Source organism: Paramormyrops kingsleyae, chromosome 10 (genome assembly GCF_048594095.1).
Source record: "Paramormyrops kingsleyae isolate MSU_618 chromosome 10, PKINGS_0.4, whole genome shotgun sequence".
Classification (NCBI taxonomy): domain Eukaryota; kingdom Metazoa; phylum Chordata; class Actinopteri; order Osteoglossiformes; family Mormyridae; genus Paramormyrops; species Paramormyrops kingsleyae.
In genome coordinates, this window is record NC_132806.1 from 1,807,460 (window position 1) to 1,824,222 (window position 16,763).

The window sequence follows — 16,763 nt, forward strand, 5'->3', positions numbered from 1 at the left end:
TCATGAAGGTACAATAACGCACTCACTCCTAGTCAAAATGTTCCCATGCAGCACTTGTCCATCTTCTGTCAGTAACCATCTAGTTACTGTAGCAATCTAGGACTTAGCTACCCAGGGCTTAGCTACTTAGGACTCAGCCACCTTGGACTTAGCTACCTCGGACTCAGCTACCGAGGAGTTAGCTAGCTACCACAAAATGTCAAAATGCTGTTGGCTATTTCTATGGCTAAAGTAGATTCTTACGAAAGAGTCCCAAAGCATGGCGCCATCTGAAGGCTATATACTGGATTAAGTTTCCTCTAACGACTTCCGTCATTATAAGACCAGCAACAATGAATTTGATGCTTTTTTGTATTTGTTAGCTTGTTTATTTGAAGCAATATTTATAGTTTTAGCTTAGATGTAGTTTTTTTATTTGATCCATCCATCCATCCATCCATCCTTCCTTAATTCCATTTTCTGCTGCTTATATTGGATTGGGTCACAGGGGCAGCAGTCTTAGTATTTTTATTTCATTTTCATATCTTATTTCACTTTACAGAAACATTTTCTTATAGTTTTAATTAACGATAATAAGCCTAGTCTCAAGACAACCATGCACAGATACAGTATAACACCTTAATGTCGAAGTGCATTCATAGACTGATACGGCACCTTAATGTCTCTGTGCATTTTCCCAGTCTCATGCAGGTAATGAAGGCCCTGGAGAGACAAAGTAACACAGTCAGCAGGCGTATTCAGGCACAGCATCACCAGCTAGCAGGCTGTGCTACAGGAGCAGCCTCAGCTGTGATGATTCAGCACAGGCCAGGGTCTCGTACTGCAGAGCATTGAGCACCCTGGTATATTCACACCTGGAGCGTTTCCCTGCAGACGTAGGCAATCTGCTTCTCCTTCAGCGGCCCAGTCACTGCGGGAACATTGCCAGTGGTCAGTCGCATTACTCAGTCATTCAGCAACCAATTCAGACCAAAAAAAACTCCCACTTAACCAGTGGAAAACAGCCCAATCTCATACATAACTAGTTCAGGCTCATGTCCCTACTCAGATTCCTAATGTTAAATTTCCGAGTAAAATCCAAGAAATCCCTATCCACACATTGCCATAGAGGACACCTCAGTGCTTTAACACTCTGTCCCACTCTTAATAGATCATTTCTATACTTTAATAAGACAAAAAAGAGCAAACACTCTGCATTGCTGGCTTTTTAATATGATAAATATGTATTTGCAATTTAAAATGTACAGGGATGGATTTGGCTTTAAAACTAGCAGGGCTCAGGACCCTGTGGGAGTTAGACAACCCCGAGCTTATGAAGATAAATATATAGGAAATGACATCACCACAACAGTACTGTGCTAGTGCCCAAAACTGGATCACTTTCTTTGCTATACAAGAACGAATGTGCATCTGAAAGCGTTTACAATCACTGGGTCAGACTTACCTTGGTAAATGTCCTGCAGTGACCCCCCTCCACAGTACTCCATACATATCCAGAGTTTTGTGTTCCTGGAAAAGGACACACATCCACAGGGCATTACTGCTCAGGACGGCTATACTCCAGGGAAGCTGTGCAGTTTCTAATCTTACCAAGGCCTGCTATTAATAAAGTGACACCAAAAGGAGTTTTTTCATTTTTAAAATATGTCCACTTCCCAGTATGGCCCCAAACAAACACCATTAATCGGAGGTGACCTCATATAATTTAAGAAACAATAATGATAATCCTAATCAGCCCTCATCTGTGCTGCATACAGGTTAGTGTTTGTTTGGGAAGGGATTTTTCTGTGGCGATCTACTGTAAGACTTGATTCTTTTGCACCATTTGCACCACAGCAATGTCCCCTTATCTCTCACTTTCTCTGGAGTACTGACATCTGTACCTGATTCTCCTCATTGACTAATGTAACTCATCCAGCAGTTTCCACAGTGTGAAGAATTGTTGACCTTTGTCTGATTATCAAGAACCTCAGACCCCTGCTTTTCCCTGTGTGTTTGATTCACCCTGAGTATGTTTCTGCAGGTATCCTGCCAGGTGTGTGCGTGTCGCCTCAGTGTAGGTGTGTGTACCAATTCTCCCACACCTGCACATGTGCCTTTCCCTTCACCCCCCATTCAGACCCCCTCGCCTCGACCTTGGCTCCTATTCCCAAAAACAACTCGCCTCACTTTTCATTTTCCTGTTTGCTCCACGTTGTTCCCAGAGGTATCTCAGTACATCGCTCTCCTCTTATGAGAGAAACCAAGCATTTTTGGAATGTTCTGTAACTGCCCCTGTAAGCTAATATGGACACTGAATACACAAGCCACTCTAACCTTTCTGAGGTGCTGGTTCAGCGCCATGCCTATAAATAGCAGGGCTGCTTCGCACTTGTGCCAACATCACTGACATCACTGTCACTTGGCTCAGAGCATCCCCCAGCTGGGCTGTTAACCCTCCAAAACTCACAACAGTTTGGCCCCTAGTGCAGTTCAATCAAATTTACTTACTGGATGACCTTGACCTGTTTTACTCCATAAGCTTTTAAATGAAATGACATTTTAAAGGAAAAACACTGCTTCTGTAAATTCATAAGAATGCCGTCCAAGCTGACTTGGTATTATAGACACATATCCTTCTGAAAGGGGTAACTGTATCACAGTTTTCCAACTGTAGCACCAGATGGACCGAGACATCGCCGGGATACTCAATCCCTGCCGATGCTACAATATATTTTTAAGAGAATTAAATTTACTTTGATAAATATCTCTTGTGGGAGGGGTTAATCTGTACTATATACCATGTATATATTTCTGGTTTTGGTTTAATACATATTTGGCTGTTCTGTCCTGTAATTCGTGCTATGAGAATGGATTGTGAGATGTGTTCAGCAAACCGTGTGCATTTTCTCCTGAACAGACAATAACTGAACTTTCCCACTTTAAACAATGAACTGACAGATAAAGGCAAATGTGCATTTTTTTGCATAATTATAAGTAGAGTGGTACCTCAGAACTCAAACTTAATCTGTTTAGAAGTAGGGCTTGAATCCTGAAAAGTTTGAGTCCTGATCAAATTTTCCCCATAAGAAATAATGGAAAACCAATTAATTGGTTCCCAGCCCCCAAAAAAATATGTTTTTTTTAGCATTTAAACACAAAATGAACAAGATAAAACAAGAGTATATATTAAACACGTCTAAGCACATTTATCAAAACAGTATTTGTAAAGTAAGAAAATAAATGTATCCAGACAATGTGTAAAGTTAAAAAAAAAAAAAACAATGATACCTTTTTCATAAACCCAGACACAGCACTACTACCTTGAGGCATAATAAGGGTTTGTAGTTCGTGTAGGAACAAAAGCAAAACATTTTTAAAAATGAGAAAAAAAATTGAGAGAGAGTGTATGCCATGCGGTCCATTGTTTATTGTTAATATTACTTCGTTAATTTGTTCGTAAATCGCAAACTTTTAGGTTGTAACATTTGTAAAACTATTGCATAACTTTTTGATATGCAATGGCTACCAAAATTATATAAAGTACAATGTATTACATGATATTTTCAATAAAAAAAGCACTATCACAAACAAACGATGCTATCACAGCGAATGCGAGGCTGAGACTGAAGCGTTACCCTTTGTTTCTGCTGAGAGACATGTTGCGTGACTCATTTCCTCGCGCGTACAAGTTATCTTAGGTCGGCATTCATGGTTCGACTTCTGAGATTCAGATCGAATTCGAGGTAATTTTTTTTCGAACTGGTTGGTTCGACTTCAAGTTCTAATGAGTTTGAGATCTGAGGTACCACTGTATATTTCTTTTCCCATGAGATGAAGGAGTTGTACGACTTTCATGATCTAATGGGTGAGTATAGTGTGAATGTATTCCACCTACAGTCACTAACAATGGCAACTGTCTCATAATCAATAATTAATAACTACTGTACTGTGCAAAAGTCTTAGGCTTTCAAAGAAATTAAGGTTATACACTATATTGCCAAAAATATTGTGACACTTGCCTTTAGACACACACATGAACATCCCATTCTTATTACATAGGCTTTAATGGAGTTGGCCCAACCTTTGCAGCTATAACAGTTTCAACTCTACTGGGAAGGCTGTCCACACGGTTTAGGATTATGTTCTCGGGAATTTTTGACAATTCTTCCAGGAAAGCATTTGTGAGGTCAGAGGCTGATGTTGGACAAGAAGGTCTGGCTCACAGTCTCCACTCTAATTCATCACAAAGGTGTTCTATTGCATTTGATATGGTATCCAGGTTTTGATATGGCTAAGCTGTCACACGTTGACAGACATAATGTAATAGTCTTACACCAACATGAAGATTATTCAAACATCATTTTTTTGTGACTGCCTAAGACTTTTTCACAGTACTGTACATCGGCCATATCAACAGTATCTTTGCTTTATTTGAATTTGCTCCTTTTTGTAAAGATATTATATTAAGGTATTAGACCAGGCAATTGACAAGAGGCTTGGATCAGGGCAGCATTTTGGGCTTTTCCAGTTTAAAAAGGAACAGAATAGAAATACAAAAACCATAGTCACCTGTGGTAGCTGCCAAAATAAGCCACAATGTTTTTGTGCTTGCATTCCTTCATCATGGTAATCTCCTGTTGGATGGAGGTGATGTCATCTCCTTTGTGTGTGTGGGGGGGAGGGGTCAGTAAGATTATTTAAAAATAATTATTCAAAGAGCTTCTGAAAACTAGACCAAACAGCCAGAATTTCTGATGAACACATGCACAATAATAATAAATCATTTAAACAAAAAAACAGAATACACCACAAACCCTGACTGCTTACATATTTTGGAAAGCATTATTGGCAGTAAATCATTAATGTATTTCTGCTCATTAAACGACTGGACCTTTCCTCTGGTCCAGCTGAGATCAGCACTTTGAGGACCCTGGGAGAGGGAACTTGGGATGAGATGGAAAGAAACTGCTGAGGAGGCCTAAGTACAGATATACAACCATGGAGGGGGTGGGGGGGACCTCCGAGCGGGTCTTTGACTGACTATAAGATTTAGGCTACGACACAAGAGAGAACATTAAAGTACCTGTACCTACCAGGATCCAGTTTTACTATTTTGATTGCAGACATCTCTGATGTCTTGATGTTCCGAGCCTTAAAAAAATGGGGGGAAGCAGACAGTCACCTGAATGCCTTTGAAGGGTGAACTAAAGCAGAGAGTAGGGCAGCATTTTTCAACCAGGGTGCCTGAACTGGAGCATAAGGCAAGATCATAGACAAATTATTGAAAAGGAAAATTTCAGGAAAAGTACTTGATCCTGAACACACAGGTAAAGAGCAATGTGATGCATGAAAGTGTCTGTGGATGTGCAGCGGTCCCAGAACCACATGTAGACCAAGTATCTGCGGCTGCCCTTCTCTTTGCAAAAACAAAAACAAGTACAAAAGAACTAGTTAATTTCCAAACAAACATACTCATACAATAATATTAAAGGACGAATCTGACCAAGAAATTAATCAACTTGACCAGGACCTCCTGGCAGAAGAGATACTGCATCTCAGTGGGACCTTCCTATTTAAATAGAGGATGAATAGAGGATAAATCTTCACATGTGCCATGCGAGCAAGAACAAGAGTTCTGGGTGTTTCTCAATAGCAAAAATGTGAAGATCATACTTGTTTTCTTAGGAAGACCATAATTACTAACTTGCCTCCCAAGAATTAACTAGGAACACATTGAATCATGGGATTGTTCTTGTTAGTGAGGATGCAACTGATAAGAACATAAGAACTATACAAACGAGAGGAGGCCATTCGGCCAATCGAGCTCGCTTGGGGAGAACTTAACTAATAGCTCAGAGTTGTTAAAATCTTATCTAGTTCTGATTTAAAGGAACCCAAAGATTCAGCTTATTCTAGTTATAATTCTAATATTTATCTTAGTACACTGATTGAATGTACCAGTACACCCCTACTGATCTGAAGTACTAATGCAAGTTCGTCCACTGAACGAACAAACAAATGAACTGCAGACAAGACACTTGTGAACACACAAGTACAATATATTGTTTGTGCATTGAATGAATGCATATATTGCAGACACACACAGTACATTGAATTTCAGTTCACATACTGACTGGAGCACACATTAGAGCACCATCTACTGGAATTAGTATTTTTACATAGCAACATTTATAAACATACATTATAATATGAACAATACAACTTTGGTAGTGTATGTTTTAACTCCAGCATATGCCTATAGTTTATTTTGTCGCTTGATTGTTATATTGTTTATATCAGCTTTTCCCAACCTTAGGGTATTGAAGGTAGACTGTCAAATGTTGCTGTGAACATTTTGTAGGACAGTTAATGAGAGGCTTGATCGTATGCTAAAACAGAAAATGGATCGATGGCTTTCAACAGGACCACTTAACTGAAAAAAAATCAGATGAAAACAATGAAGAGAAAACAGACCTTAAAACAAAAATGAAAGTTTAGGAGAAAACAGAGCAGTGGCACTGGCTCCGAAGCCTTTACCTCAATGTGATGTATGCACTGAGGTTTAGTCTAATGAAGCTCTGAAGATGACCAGATTAGATGGACACCTGAATACGTCTCCAAACCCACTGAATTTTTCAAAGCAAAAATTTCAAGAACTGCTAAGCAAAAAGAGAGCAATTGAGTCAGCCTGTATCAGAATCGGACAATGCTAAAGTGGTCCATGCATCAGATGGGAAAGACCCACATTATAGGTGAGGACCTAATTTTACCTGCTGCCAAAGAGATTGTGGATGTCATGATGGGAGAGAATGATATTTTTAGCTACCTAAAAGCATTGAATCTCTCTCTCCAAGGAAAGGCAGTGACTCTTTTTCAAGTACTGAATAAAATTGAGTCAATAATTAGGATACTTGAAACGTGGGCTAAGCTAATTGAAAAGTAAAACTATGACTTTTTGAAATCTGTCTGATTTTTTGACAAAGGAAAATATAAAGTCACTCACTGGATTTCTATTTCGCTGATAATCTGAAAGTGTTAGCAGCCAACAGTGGAATTGAGAAGCCCTTTGGCAGGCATAGTGATGAGGTACTTGCAGATCTCACAGCCAAAGTGCAAGACAGCCTTGTGGAACTTTCATTTGACAGCGCTTTGAAACTGATGTTAACACGGAAGCATCTTCCAGAGTTCTGGCTTCTTGTTGCTGCAGAGTATCCCAGTGTCTCTGCCAAGGCAGTACACTTTTTTAATGCAGTTTACTACAAGATACCTCTGTGAAACTGGGTACTCTGCACTAGTTGCACTAAAGAAAAAATACAGCTACATGCTAAGCCAAATCTTTGGTTAAGGCTGTCCTCCCTGCATCCTGATACTGCATGACCAGGGGTTAAAGGGGGGTGGAACGATTAATAAATAAGTAAATCTGACTGGCACTTTCATACAAGATACATAATATCTTACTCCAATCCTTGCAGATGATACCATCGAGATACTCAGCATATCAGATAGTAATGTCACCCCACAGCTCACCCCCACACTTAGCACACACTCTGTTCTCATCCCATCCCTTAAGTGGATTCATGTGTGCAGATAAACTTGTGATCACAGTACAGTGGTACCTTGGAACACGAACTTAATTTGTTCCAGAGGGGATGGTCAAGTTGCAATTTGATCGAGTTCCAAGTCGAATTTCCCCACGAGTAGCTGGCTGCAGGAGGGGCCTGAGAGGGCGTGTCCACTGCCAGCACCCACACCACTCTCAAGCCCCAAAATGTCATTCCGTATGGATCGCCGAAAGGGCCAAAACATATTGCTTTTTTCATGTTAACAAACTGAAAATTGACATGTTTACACAAACATTTTGTTCATGTTCACATGTACAATATGTTTTCGTTAACATGTCAGTTTCAAGCTTGTTAACGTGAAAAAAATCTAACGTGTTTTACCGTTTTTGACATAGGAAGTACTGTGTTTCTGTATTATTTACTAGTCAGTTAGTTTAGACTTCAGATTTATTTTTAGTCGGTTAGTTTAGAAAGGTGTTATCATATCGACTCTATGTGAAATAATAAATAAAATGAGTATTCTGCAGATGAACAGAACTGTTATATGAGATCTGTTTATGTGACCTACAGCTACTCACACTCAATCTTTAAGGCAAAGATGTGTTGTTTGTGGTTAGGAGAGCTATTCCACACATTTACAATATGATGTAATAATTCATTTGTAAATTATTAAGCCAGACCTCACACACGATTAAAGAATGACTGGCACAGTAGCAAAGTGTAAACAACGGATACTGTCATACTAAGGATTGGACCCTGTCGTAATGTCGTTATGTCTTCAGGAATGATATATTGGGGCTTGAGAGTGGAACACATGCCCCCCCCTCCCCGACATGCTGTCAGGTTCCACCTGCAGCCAGATGCCTCTCAATTTCCCCCATAGGAAATTATGTAAATGAATTTAATCTGTTCCAGACCCCCAAATGATTGCCTATTTAAACTTATCTACCTACCTACCTAACTAATGATAAAAAGCTTTAACAATCAACGTAAAACCAATACACACATTAAAAGCCCACACACACAAGCAATAAACATGAAAAAGTCACAAAATATCACAATCCTATATTCGGAAGCGAGAGCAGACACACATGCACCACTTTCAAGTCTGGCTATAATTTCAATTTAAAGTTCTACAGTTACTCTCACTACTTTCCTCTTTGGTTTGCTGCTATCACTGCAAACTTTCTTAGGGGCCATGATTACTGTATCACTAAATGTACTGTAGATAAAGCACAAAAAAATTCATAAGGAACACAGCTTTCGCACGTCGAACTCGGTCGAGAGGTACCACGAGACTGAAAGCGATTCATAGGCATGAGCATCCCAGTAGGTCCATTTGCATTTCTTTCAGCCCATCAGAGACGGGTCTCAATTGATACAAGTTTTAGCAAGCTGTTTTGTTTTGTTGTGCTCTGAGTTTTTGGTCGAGTTTCGGCTAGATTTTCATTCAAGGTCCGAATTAGTATAGTTTAACAAGAATGGACCCATAGAATCTCTAGTTTTAGCTAGAGTGACATTAGGTCTCACTCAGAAGTAGAGCTTCACAGGGGTGCAACTGCTGGTGACGACTGTCAGGAATCCCCTACAAGGGCCCTCCTCCCCTGGTCTATCTGGGTTTGCTGTCAGTGGCAGTAGGGAGTGATTTTAGCATGGCTGTCAACTTTGGTCAGATCTTTGGTTTTCAGTGAGGTTTTCAATACAAGACAAGTCTGCACACATATTTACATTTATGTAGCTATTTTACTACTTTGTAAATAGTCTGTAGGGTTTACAGACCTCCCCAACGCTTTGGCGTAGCTAATTATAAGTTTATAATGGAATAATATAGATTTTTCATAAGATTTTTTGCGCGAGTGTGACAGTCTGAAAGCATGAGTATCACACCAGATACGTGAGAGCTGGCAGCCCTGTTTTAGGTCCACTAGTGGTCCCACAGCTAGTATGAGGGTATGTCCACACTGCTACGTTTTCGCCTTTCGTCTACACTACCCCAGAGTTTTCAGCCCCCAAAATCTGAGACTTTTGTAAACACTCTTACGTATACTTCTGAAGAAGTGTAGATTAATGAAAACGAAGACTAAAGGAGATTTTGAGACACCAGTTATGAGACCAGCATGTCTTTGGACTGTGGGAGGAAACCTCACAAACACTGAAGCAGCAAACTTTGTGAAAACCAATACTTGTGTCATTCTCAAAACTTTTGGCCATGACTGTAAAGAGTTAGAGTCACAGAGAGCTCACCTGGTTGTCAGAAAGAAAATCTTGGTCTGGATTTGTCATGGGTGTCCAAGGCTCATTGATGTGCATCAGTAGATAAGGTTAGCCTATTTGGTCTGATCCTACAGGATAGCTACTGTGATAGAAAGTTGTCAGAACACACAGATCATCACAGCTTGCTGCTTATGGGGCTGTGTAGCCGCAGACCGGTCAAAATGTCCATGCTGACCCCTGTTCAATGCTGAAAGCACCTACAAATTTGCAGAACTAGACTACAGAGCAATGGAAGAAGGTGGCCTCGTCTGATGAGTCATCTTGTCTGTTACATCATGTGGATGGGCAGGTGTGTGTGCATCATTTACCTCGAGAAGAGATGGCACCAGGATGCACTATGGGAAGAAGGCAAGCTAGTGGAGGCAGTGTGATGCCCTGCCACACTGCAAAAATTGCTCAGAAATGTTTTGAGGAGAATGAAAAAGAGTTCCAGGTGTTGACTTGGCCTCCAAATTCCCCAGATCTCAATCCGATGGAGCATCTGTGGGTTGTGCTGGACAAACAAATTTGATCAATGGAGGCCCCACCTCACAACTTACAGGACATAAAGGATCTGCTGCTAATGTCTTGATGCCAGATACCACAGGACACCTTCAGAGGTCCTGAAGACTCTATGCCTCAACGGGTCAGAGTAGTATTGGTGCCATGAGGGGGACTAACACAATATTAGACAGATGACTTTAATGTTCAGGCTGATCAGTGCGCATCACAAGAGATTCCTCTAAGACAACACGGGAAGCTTGGCTTTCCCCATAAAACTTCCAAAATAATTTAATTAGTCAATATATCAATGTAAATAAGTTTTATTTGCAATAAAAAGTGTAATCTATCTTACTAATTAAAACACAGTGCTGATGGTTTTGCAGGAATTGCTTTCAACAACATCCATCCATCCATCCATCCATCCATTTTCTGTCCTATTCAGGGTTGCAGAGGGTCAGGAGCCTATCCTGGAAGCTATGGTACAAAGCAGGGAATATCCCAGGATGGGGCGCCAACCCATCGCAGGGCACACTCACACACCATTCAGTCACACATGCACATCTATGGGCAATTTGGTAACTCCAATAAACCTCAGCATGTTTTTGGACTGTGGGGGGAAACCAGAATACCCTGAGGAAAAACCCCACAATGACATGAGGAGAACATGAAAACTCCACACACATGGAGCCATGACAGCCTTGAACCCGAGTCCCAGAGGTGTGAGACAAAACTGCTAACCACAATATATATGTTCATTTTTCCTTTGAATTCAGGATAAATACAGCCTTCACTAAAAGTCAATGGAAGATTCTTATATGCTTTGTGTAAATGGATACTATATGAAAGCTTATTGGTCAATAGTCTTAGATGGTGGGATTTTGGAGTACACCCGGACACCGTGCTTCACTGGGAGTCTATGAGAGCTTCATATACAGCTTTCCCATAAGCAATGTTGATTGGACAGATAGACTTGCAATCAGATATTTTAGACCTGCCTGGAAGCCAGGCTTTCCTGCATGGTGTTTGGGTGACGTCTTAACAAGACAGGATAAACTACTAATAACATTAACTGTTAAGTGCCACGGTAATTTGAGGTTTTGGGTCATAGTATTCATTCATTCCGTCACATGCAGAGGCACAGAAATGTTTCGCTGAAATGCAGAGTGACAGTTTATTCTTTCTTATGTCATCTATCTCCAGTGGCATTTATGAATATAAATATAAATAAGGTTATTATCATTGAGTTTTTGAGTTTGATCGTTTAATTTTCAGTAAAAGTTCAGTGTTATTTAGCAGACTAGTTTGGTTGTTAGCTCACTAAGCTGTCTGGATGTTCAAAATGGTCAAATCACTTGACAAGGAGCTATGCTGGTATGGCAGGATGATAGACCATTTCATACAAAAAAGAGAGCAAAAGTTACATATAAGCAGCTGTCTAGCTATATTAACAAAAAAGACCATTTTTAAGTTATATTACCAACTACATAAACTTTGCTTCCCCCATTTTAAAAAACGCCACTGCTGTACATGACATGGTAAAATTGCCCAGAAGTACTTCACTCGTAACATAATTTTACTTATGTATTAATGCAACCTGAATAGCAGACAATTTCACACTTTGAGAGCACATACACTTGGATTTCAAGTTGCTTTTATGAATGTTAGATCTGTGTTCCTTTCAGCATTATAATCTGAAACTTTTTAGTCACCCTAACACTCAAAATCCACTGCAGTGTTGGTAGAAGTGACATCAATTCAAGGGGCAGCATAGTGGTGCAGTGCTTAGCATTGTTGCCTCACACCTCTGGGACTAGGGTTTGAGTCTTCACCATGGCTACATGTTCTCCCCGTGTCGTCGTGGGTTTTCCTCTGGGTACTCTGGTTTCCCCCCACAGTCCAAAAACATACTGAGGCTAACTGGGGTTAACAGATTGCATGCGTGTGTGAATGGTATGCAAGTGCCCAGTGATGGGTTGGCGCCCCATCCTGAGTTATTCCATTCCTTGCACCCATAGCCTTTGGCAAGGGGCTCTGGACTTCCTGTGACCCTAAATTGGACAGGAGGTTACAAAAAATGGTTGGATAGATGAATTGCCAACTGTTTTGCTGTAATGCATTCAATAAATCTCCTTCATTCAAAAGACCATAAATACATACTCAGTTGTTTTTACGGTGTTGATTTGGAAAAGAAATACTGTGCCTCAGTTATCAAGATGTGTTACCTGGTGCACACATTATCTTTGTCCATTTTGCCCAGTGGTGATGTTCAAACCAAGAACATTACCATGTGCCCAGAGACATACACATTAAGAACAGAATTTCATTCCATGATATGTTAACTGTAGAATTATTTGGTTTGTGTGACTGTAATACCCTAATGAAATTTTCTTGAAATGGTTAAACTCTTCTGAATTAAGTGCATATGATGTTCACACAACAGTATTTAATAGTATTAATCGGTACCTATTTGGGTTATACCATGTTATCATGTTATACATTGTGTGTTTTGATCTAACTCTATGCTTAGATGCTTAGGAGGAATACATGCTCTTTGTAAGTTTTATATATATATATATATATATATATATATATATATATATATATATATATATATATATATATATATATATATATATATATATATATATATGAATTAATTTGTCAAATTTCCTTAACAGAATTCATAATAAATAGATGCAGCCTTGACTGCAGACTTGAGGGTCATTACTACATGTAAAAAATCCACAATATTAAATAAACAAAAGAACACTACTGGCAGTACAGTGGACTTTGGGTCTATCAGTGGATCTGCTTCACTGTGTATCTGCAGCCAGACCTTTCTCCTCATACTTGCTTAAACTATTATATACAACATTCATACAACTAAGTTTCAGATTTCCAACAACACCAGAACAGAACACCTATAATTAGCCCGAAATATGACCAAAGTACAGCAGCCCTTCTACTGCACATCTCTTCCTCACCACACAAAATGTTATCAGCCTTACTTACATACTTGCTTTCCATAAATACTGTCGTGTAAGTTTATCACAGTTAATGGGCTGAAAATAAAAAGGCTACTACAGCTGGTTCTGTTGTTACAGAAACCAGAACCCATTTCTATGTTCCACTCTGACTAGGTGCAGCTAAGAGAAGATCAGTTTCCGCAGACAAAAACTGAGGCTGGACTGCAGTCGCTTCCTGTTTTTTTTCCTGTTAGACCAGAGGACATCCTGTGACTAAAGTGACAGCAATGTCTCTTCAGGACAATTATGTTGGGCTCAGCTCTGGGCTCTGGTCAGAACACAGTAAGCAGAATTGGGTACTTTACATCAGAGTACTTTACATCAGAGTTTGCCTAAGTAAATATCAATAAGTTACCCTTGCCTTGGATCATTTTTGTCACAAAAAGTGTAAGTTACTGCAGAGATATTTTGTGACTGATTTCTGCCTCTATTTTACAGCTGAACTGTCACTTTTGTTACAAACCACGCGGATTGTTTAGCAGAACATAAAGAAACAAAGGGCCCATTGTCTACCAAATGCATCAACATCATACAGCTGGACCCCCAAACGGCATCAGTGCGCCTGTATCTGCTCTGTCTTCAACACCTCCTTGCCTCTGCTTGTGGGCAGGTGCTTCCATTGAAAATGGCAGCTGTTTCTCATGGTCATCACAACTCTTTCTCTATTCTTTCCATCAGTGTTTTTTTCTGATATATAGCAATATATACCTCACTTTGTGTCACTACCACAAAGATGCGGCTGATATGCAAGTAATAAGCTATATGTGAAGCAACATTACACATTATCCAGAGGAACACTACAATATTCCATAATCCAGATTTGTATGCGACACAGTTAGAGCGTGGGTCAGGCTGACCTTGAGACACGCTTAGGAATTCCCACAGACTGCCACAGGGAGTCGGGGGCACCTAAATGAGGCATGTGATGGCTAAAGCATCTGCTCCTCTCCACAGGAGAGAAAGGAGCAGCAGGAAACCAAAGCTGCGAAAGTTACAAGCCGAGCTGATTGGAGAACATCAACTGGCACTCCCAGAAAGGACTGCATTTAACATGAGATGAACTGGCCTTATATATGTCCAATAATTTTCTGTTTCTAAGTAAAATAGGAGTTAGCCTGGAGCCTTGCTATCGTCCACCTCATCACCCCAGAGCCTGATACCTCAGTCACAGCTCTCCCCTCGCAATTCATATGGGAGAAGAACCCACACACTCACATGTCAAGCACCCCAACAACCAAGTTGCAATTACACAGCCCTGACACCCATCTCCAGGAGCGCTTAGTGGGGTGGGGTGGGACATAGCTAGTGGCGAGATAATCGACTATTGTTCAACAGTCAGCATACAACCTCCCCACTGACAGCTTCTAGGGCTGGATGCCACACCATGAGGGCTTGTCCTAGTCCAGATACTTTCAGGCGCTTGAACTCCCTTGCAGGAGGCCTGCTTTTGGACACTTCACATTGTCACTGGGTGAAGGGTTTTCTGAATGACTTCAAGACTGAGGCCCAGGCTCTGACAGACTCCTGTTCCAAAAGATATGCTTGTGATGTCCTCATAGCATTCAAAAGTTCATGCCTGTGAATTAGATTGGAGCGAAAACCCTCCGTGGAATCCAACCTGTTGCTGATTGCCTGCTGTGATAAGTGGTGTTTATTTCCATTCAGACCTGAATTACTGGTTAAAGCTGTCTTTGAATACCATATAAACACATAATGGAAACTGTGGTGGTAGCTGAATACATGTGAGAGGTTATGCATTTGCAACAGCCAATGCAACAGATACTTGAGTTGGGCTTCATCAACAATGAGATCACATGTGGAACGATGGCAAGGTGAAACACAAAATACATTTTATTCATTTAAGTGGTAACTTAGCCAAGAGCAACAGCTTTGCAGGAGATTTTCAGTCACACAAAAGCATCAATAAATTTGAAGTGTCCCATCCTCACATACGGGTTTAAAGGCTTTAAATGCATGAAGCACGGGGCAGACCTGCCCCCAAAAACATGAAGGTCTCCCTCATACATCTGTGTTAAGATACCAGGGTCACATATTCAAACAGCGCTCAGTCTTGGTCCTGCACGGATTTTATGCCTAGAGCCACCTTACATTTATTTATTATTCATAATCTGAATATCCAGAACATTTTCACTTAAGCACCATTGCTCACATTATAAACATGGTGCTACCTTGTATTACTTGGAAGGGAAATTGCAGCTATATTGATCAAGCAGGCATATGAAATGTATGCATATAATAAGACTGCCAGCTAGATTAAGTACAATTACAAGCCCAATATCGACGAACCAACAAACACAACCAAGACCCCGTTTACCATCGATTTTGCTGGTTATTTCAGTAAAACCCCAACTCACTTAACATGAAGAGCCAAGTTACAGCTTGAACCATAATATCACACGAGTCCCAGTACCTTACTCTGCTTTTTTTGTATAAAATACACAAAAACACAAACTTAACAGCTTGTCATTCCATACATATGAGGCAATAACTATTTTTTTAAAGCCTATCAGCTGAAATTTTCCACATGTTTTATCCTTTTTAAAATGAAAATATGTTGTAAACAAGTGAGGCAGGAATGAATTTGACCGGTTCCAACAGAAGCGAAACCGGTTATGACTGCGGTTAGGAGTTCAGATGCGGTGGCGAAAAAACGCAGTAAAAAGGTTTGTGGGACATTTGCGTGGGATCAGAGCTCAGAAATGTTTATGGTAATATATTCCCTGCCTGAGACAATCGCTATTGTTAGGAAACAAAAGTACAGGAAACAGAGTGGATGTGCTCCATCAATTCAATGGTTTTCTGCACAAACGCTGCCTGATCAAAATAATAATAATAATCATGCCAAGATACAAAAAACTTCTTATAACTATATGCAATAAAATCCCGGTTTATAATTCGTCGATCTTATCTGTGGTAACCAATCGAGAAAACTGCCCCAATGTCATGCTGCCCAAATGAGCGCTTTTCAAGGTGATTCGTACGGGGGGAAAATGCAAAACCTGTGAAACAGCGACGATTTGACAGTTTTAGGACTCTTTATGAAGCAAGATTCAAATCAAATGTCAAGCCCAAGCACGCTTTCAGTTTTATTTACACTACGCTCCACAAACCAACCTTAAAGACATCCCCGTAGGTGCCGCTCCCGATCCGGTGAACCAGTTCGTAGTCATCCAGCGGGTCCAGGAAGGAGACCCCGATCACATCCATGCCGCCGTCAGCCGATCGGCGCCCCTCGTCTCACAGACGGAGTATCATGTTATTGCCAGCTGCGGAATGCCAATGCGCCCTTCGTGCCTCTCTCCAACATCCAGCTGGCTCTGGAAGGGGAGGGGAGGGGAGGGGTACGGGGTAGCCACAACAGCCAATCCGCCCTGGGAAATACTGTACAGCCCGCAGACACCCGTTTCCCCCTTCT

The 16,763-nt window shown here is 40.6% G+C and overlaps 1 protein-coding gene across 2 annotated transcripts in view; it reads right to left on the reverse strand.

The window, feature by feature from the left end:
- The window catches only part of LOC111858519 (mitogen-activated protein kinase kinase kinase kinase 2-like), a 51,568-nt gene extending 34,896 nt beyond the window's left edge, over positions 1 to 16,672 (reverse strand). Inside the window, exons 1-6 of one of the 2 annotated variants that reach the window (XM_072717131.1) lie at positions 16,463 to 16,672; positions 5,076 to 5,133; positions 4,552 to 4,639; positions 1,445 to 1,509; positions 855 to 910; positions 655 to 702 (exon numbers count right to left, since the gene is read on the reverse strand). In XM_072717131.1, coding sequence (XP_072573232.1) covers positions 655 to 702; positions 855 to 910; positions 1,445 to 1,509; positions 4,552 to 4,639; positions 5,076 to 5,133; positions 16,463 to 16,555 — 408 coding nt within the window. In that variant the 5' untranslated portion in view covers positions 16,556 to 16,672. Of the gene's footprint in view, positions 1 to 654; positions 703 to 854; positions 911 to 1,444; positions 1,510 to 4,551; positions 4,643 to 5,075; positions 5,134 to 16,462 lie in introns of both variants that reach the window. The other variant, XM_072717130.1, reaches the window with a different exon arrangement.
- Positions 16,673 to 16,763: the final 91 nt, after the last annotated feature.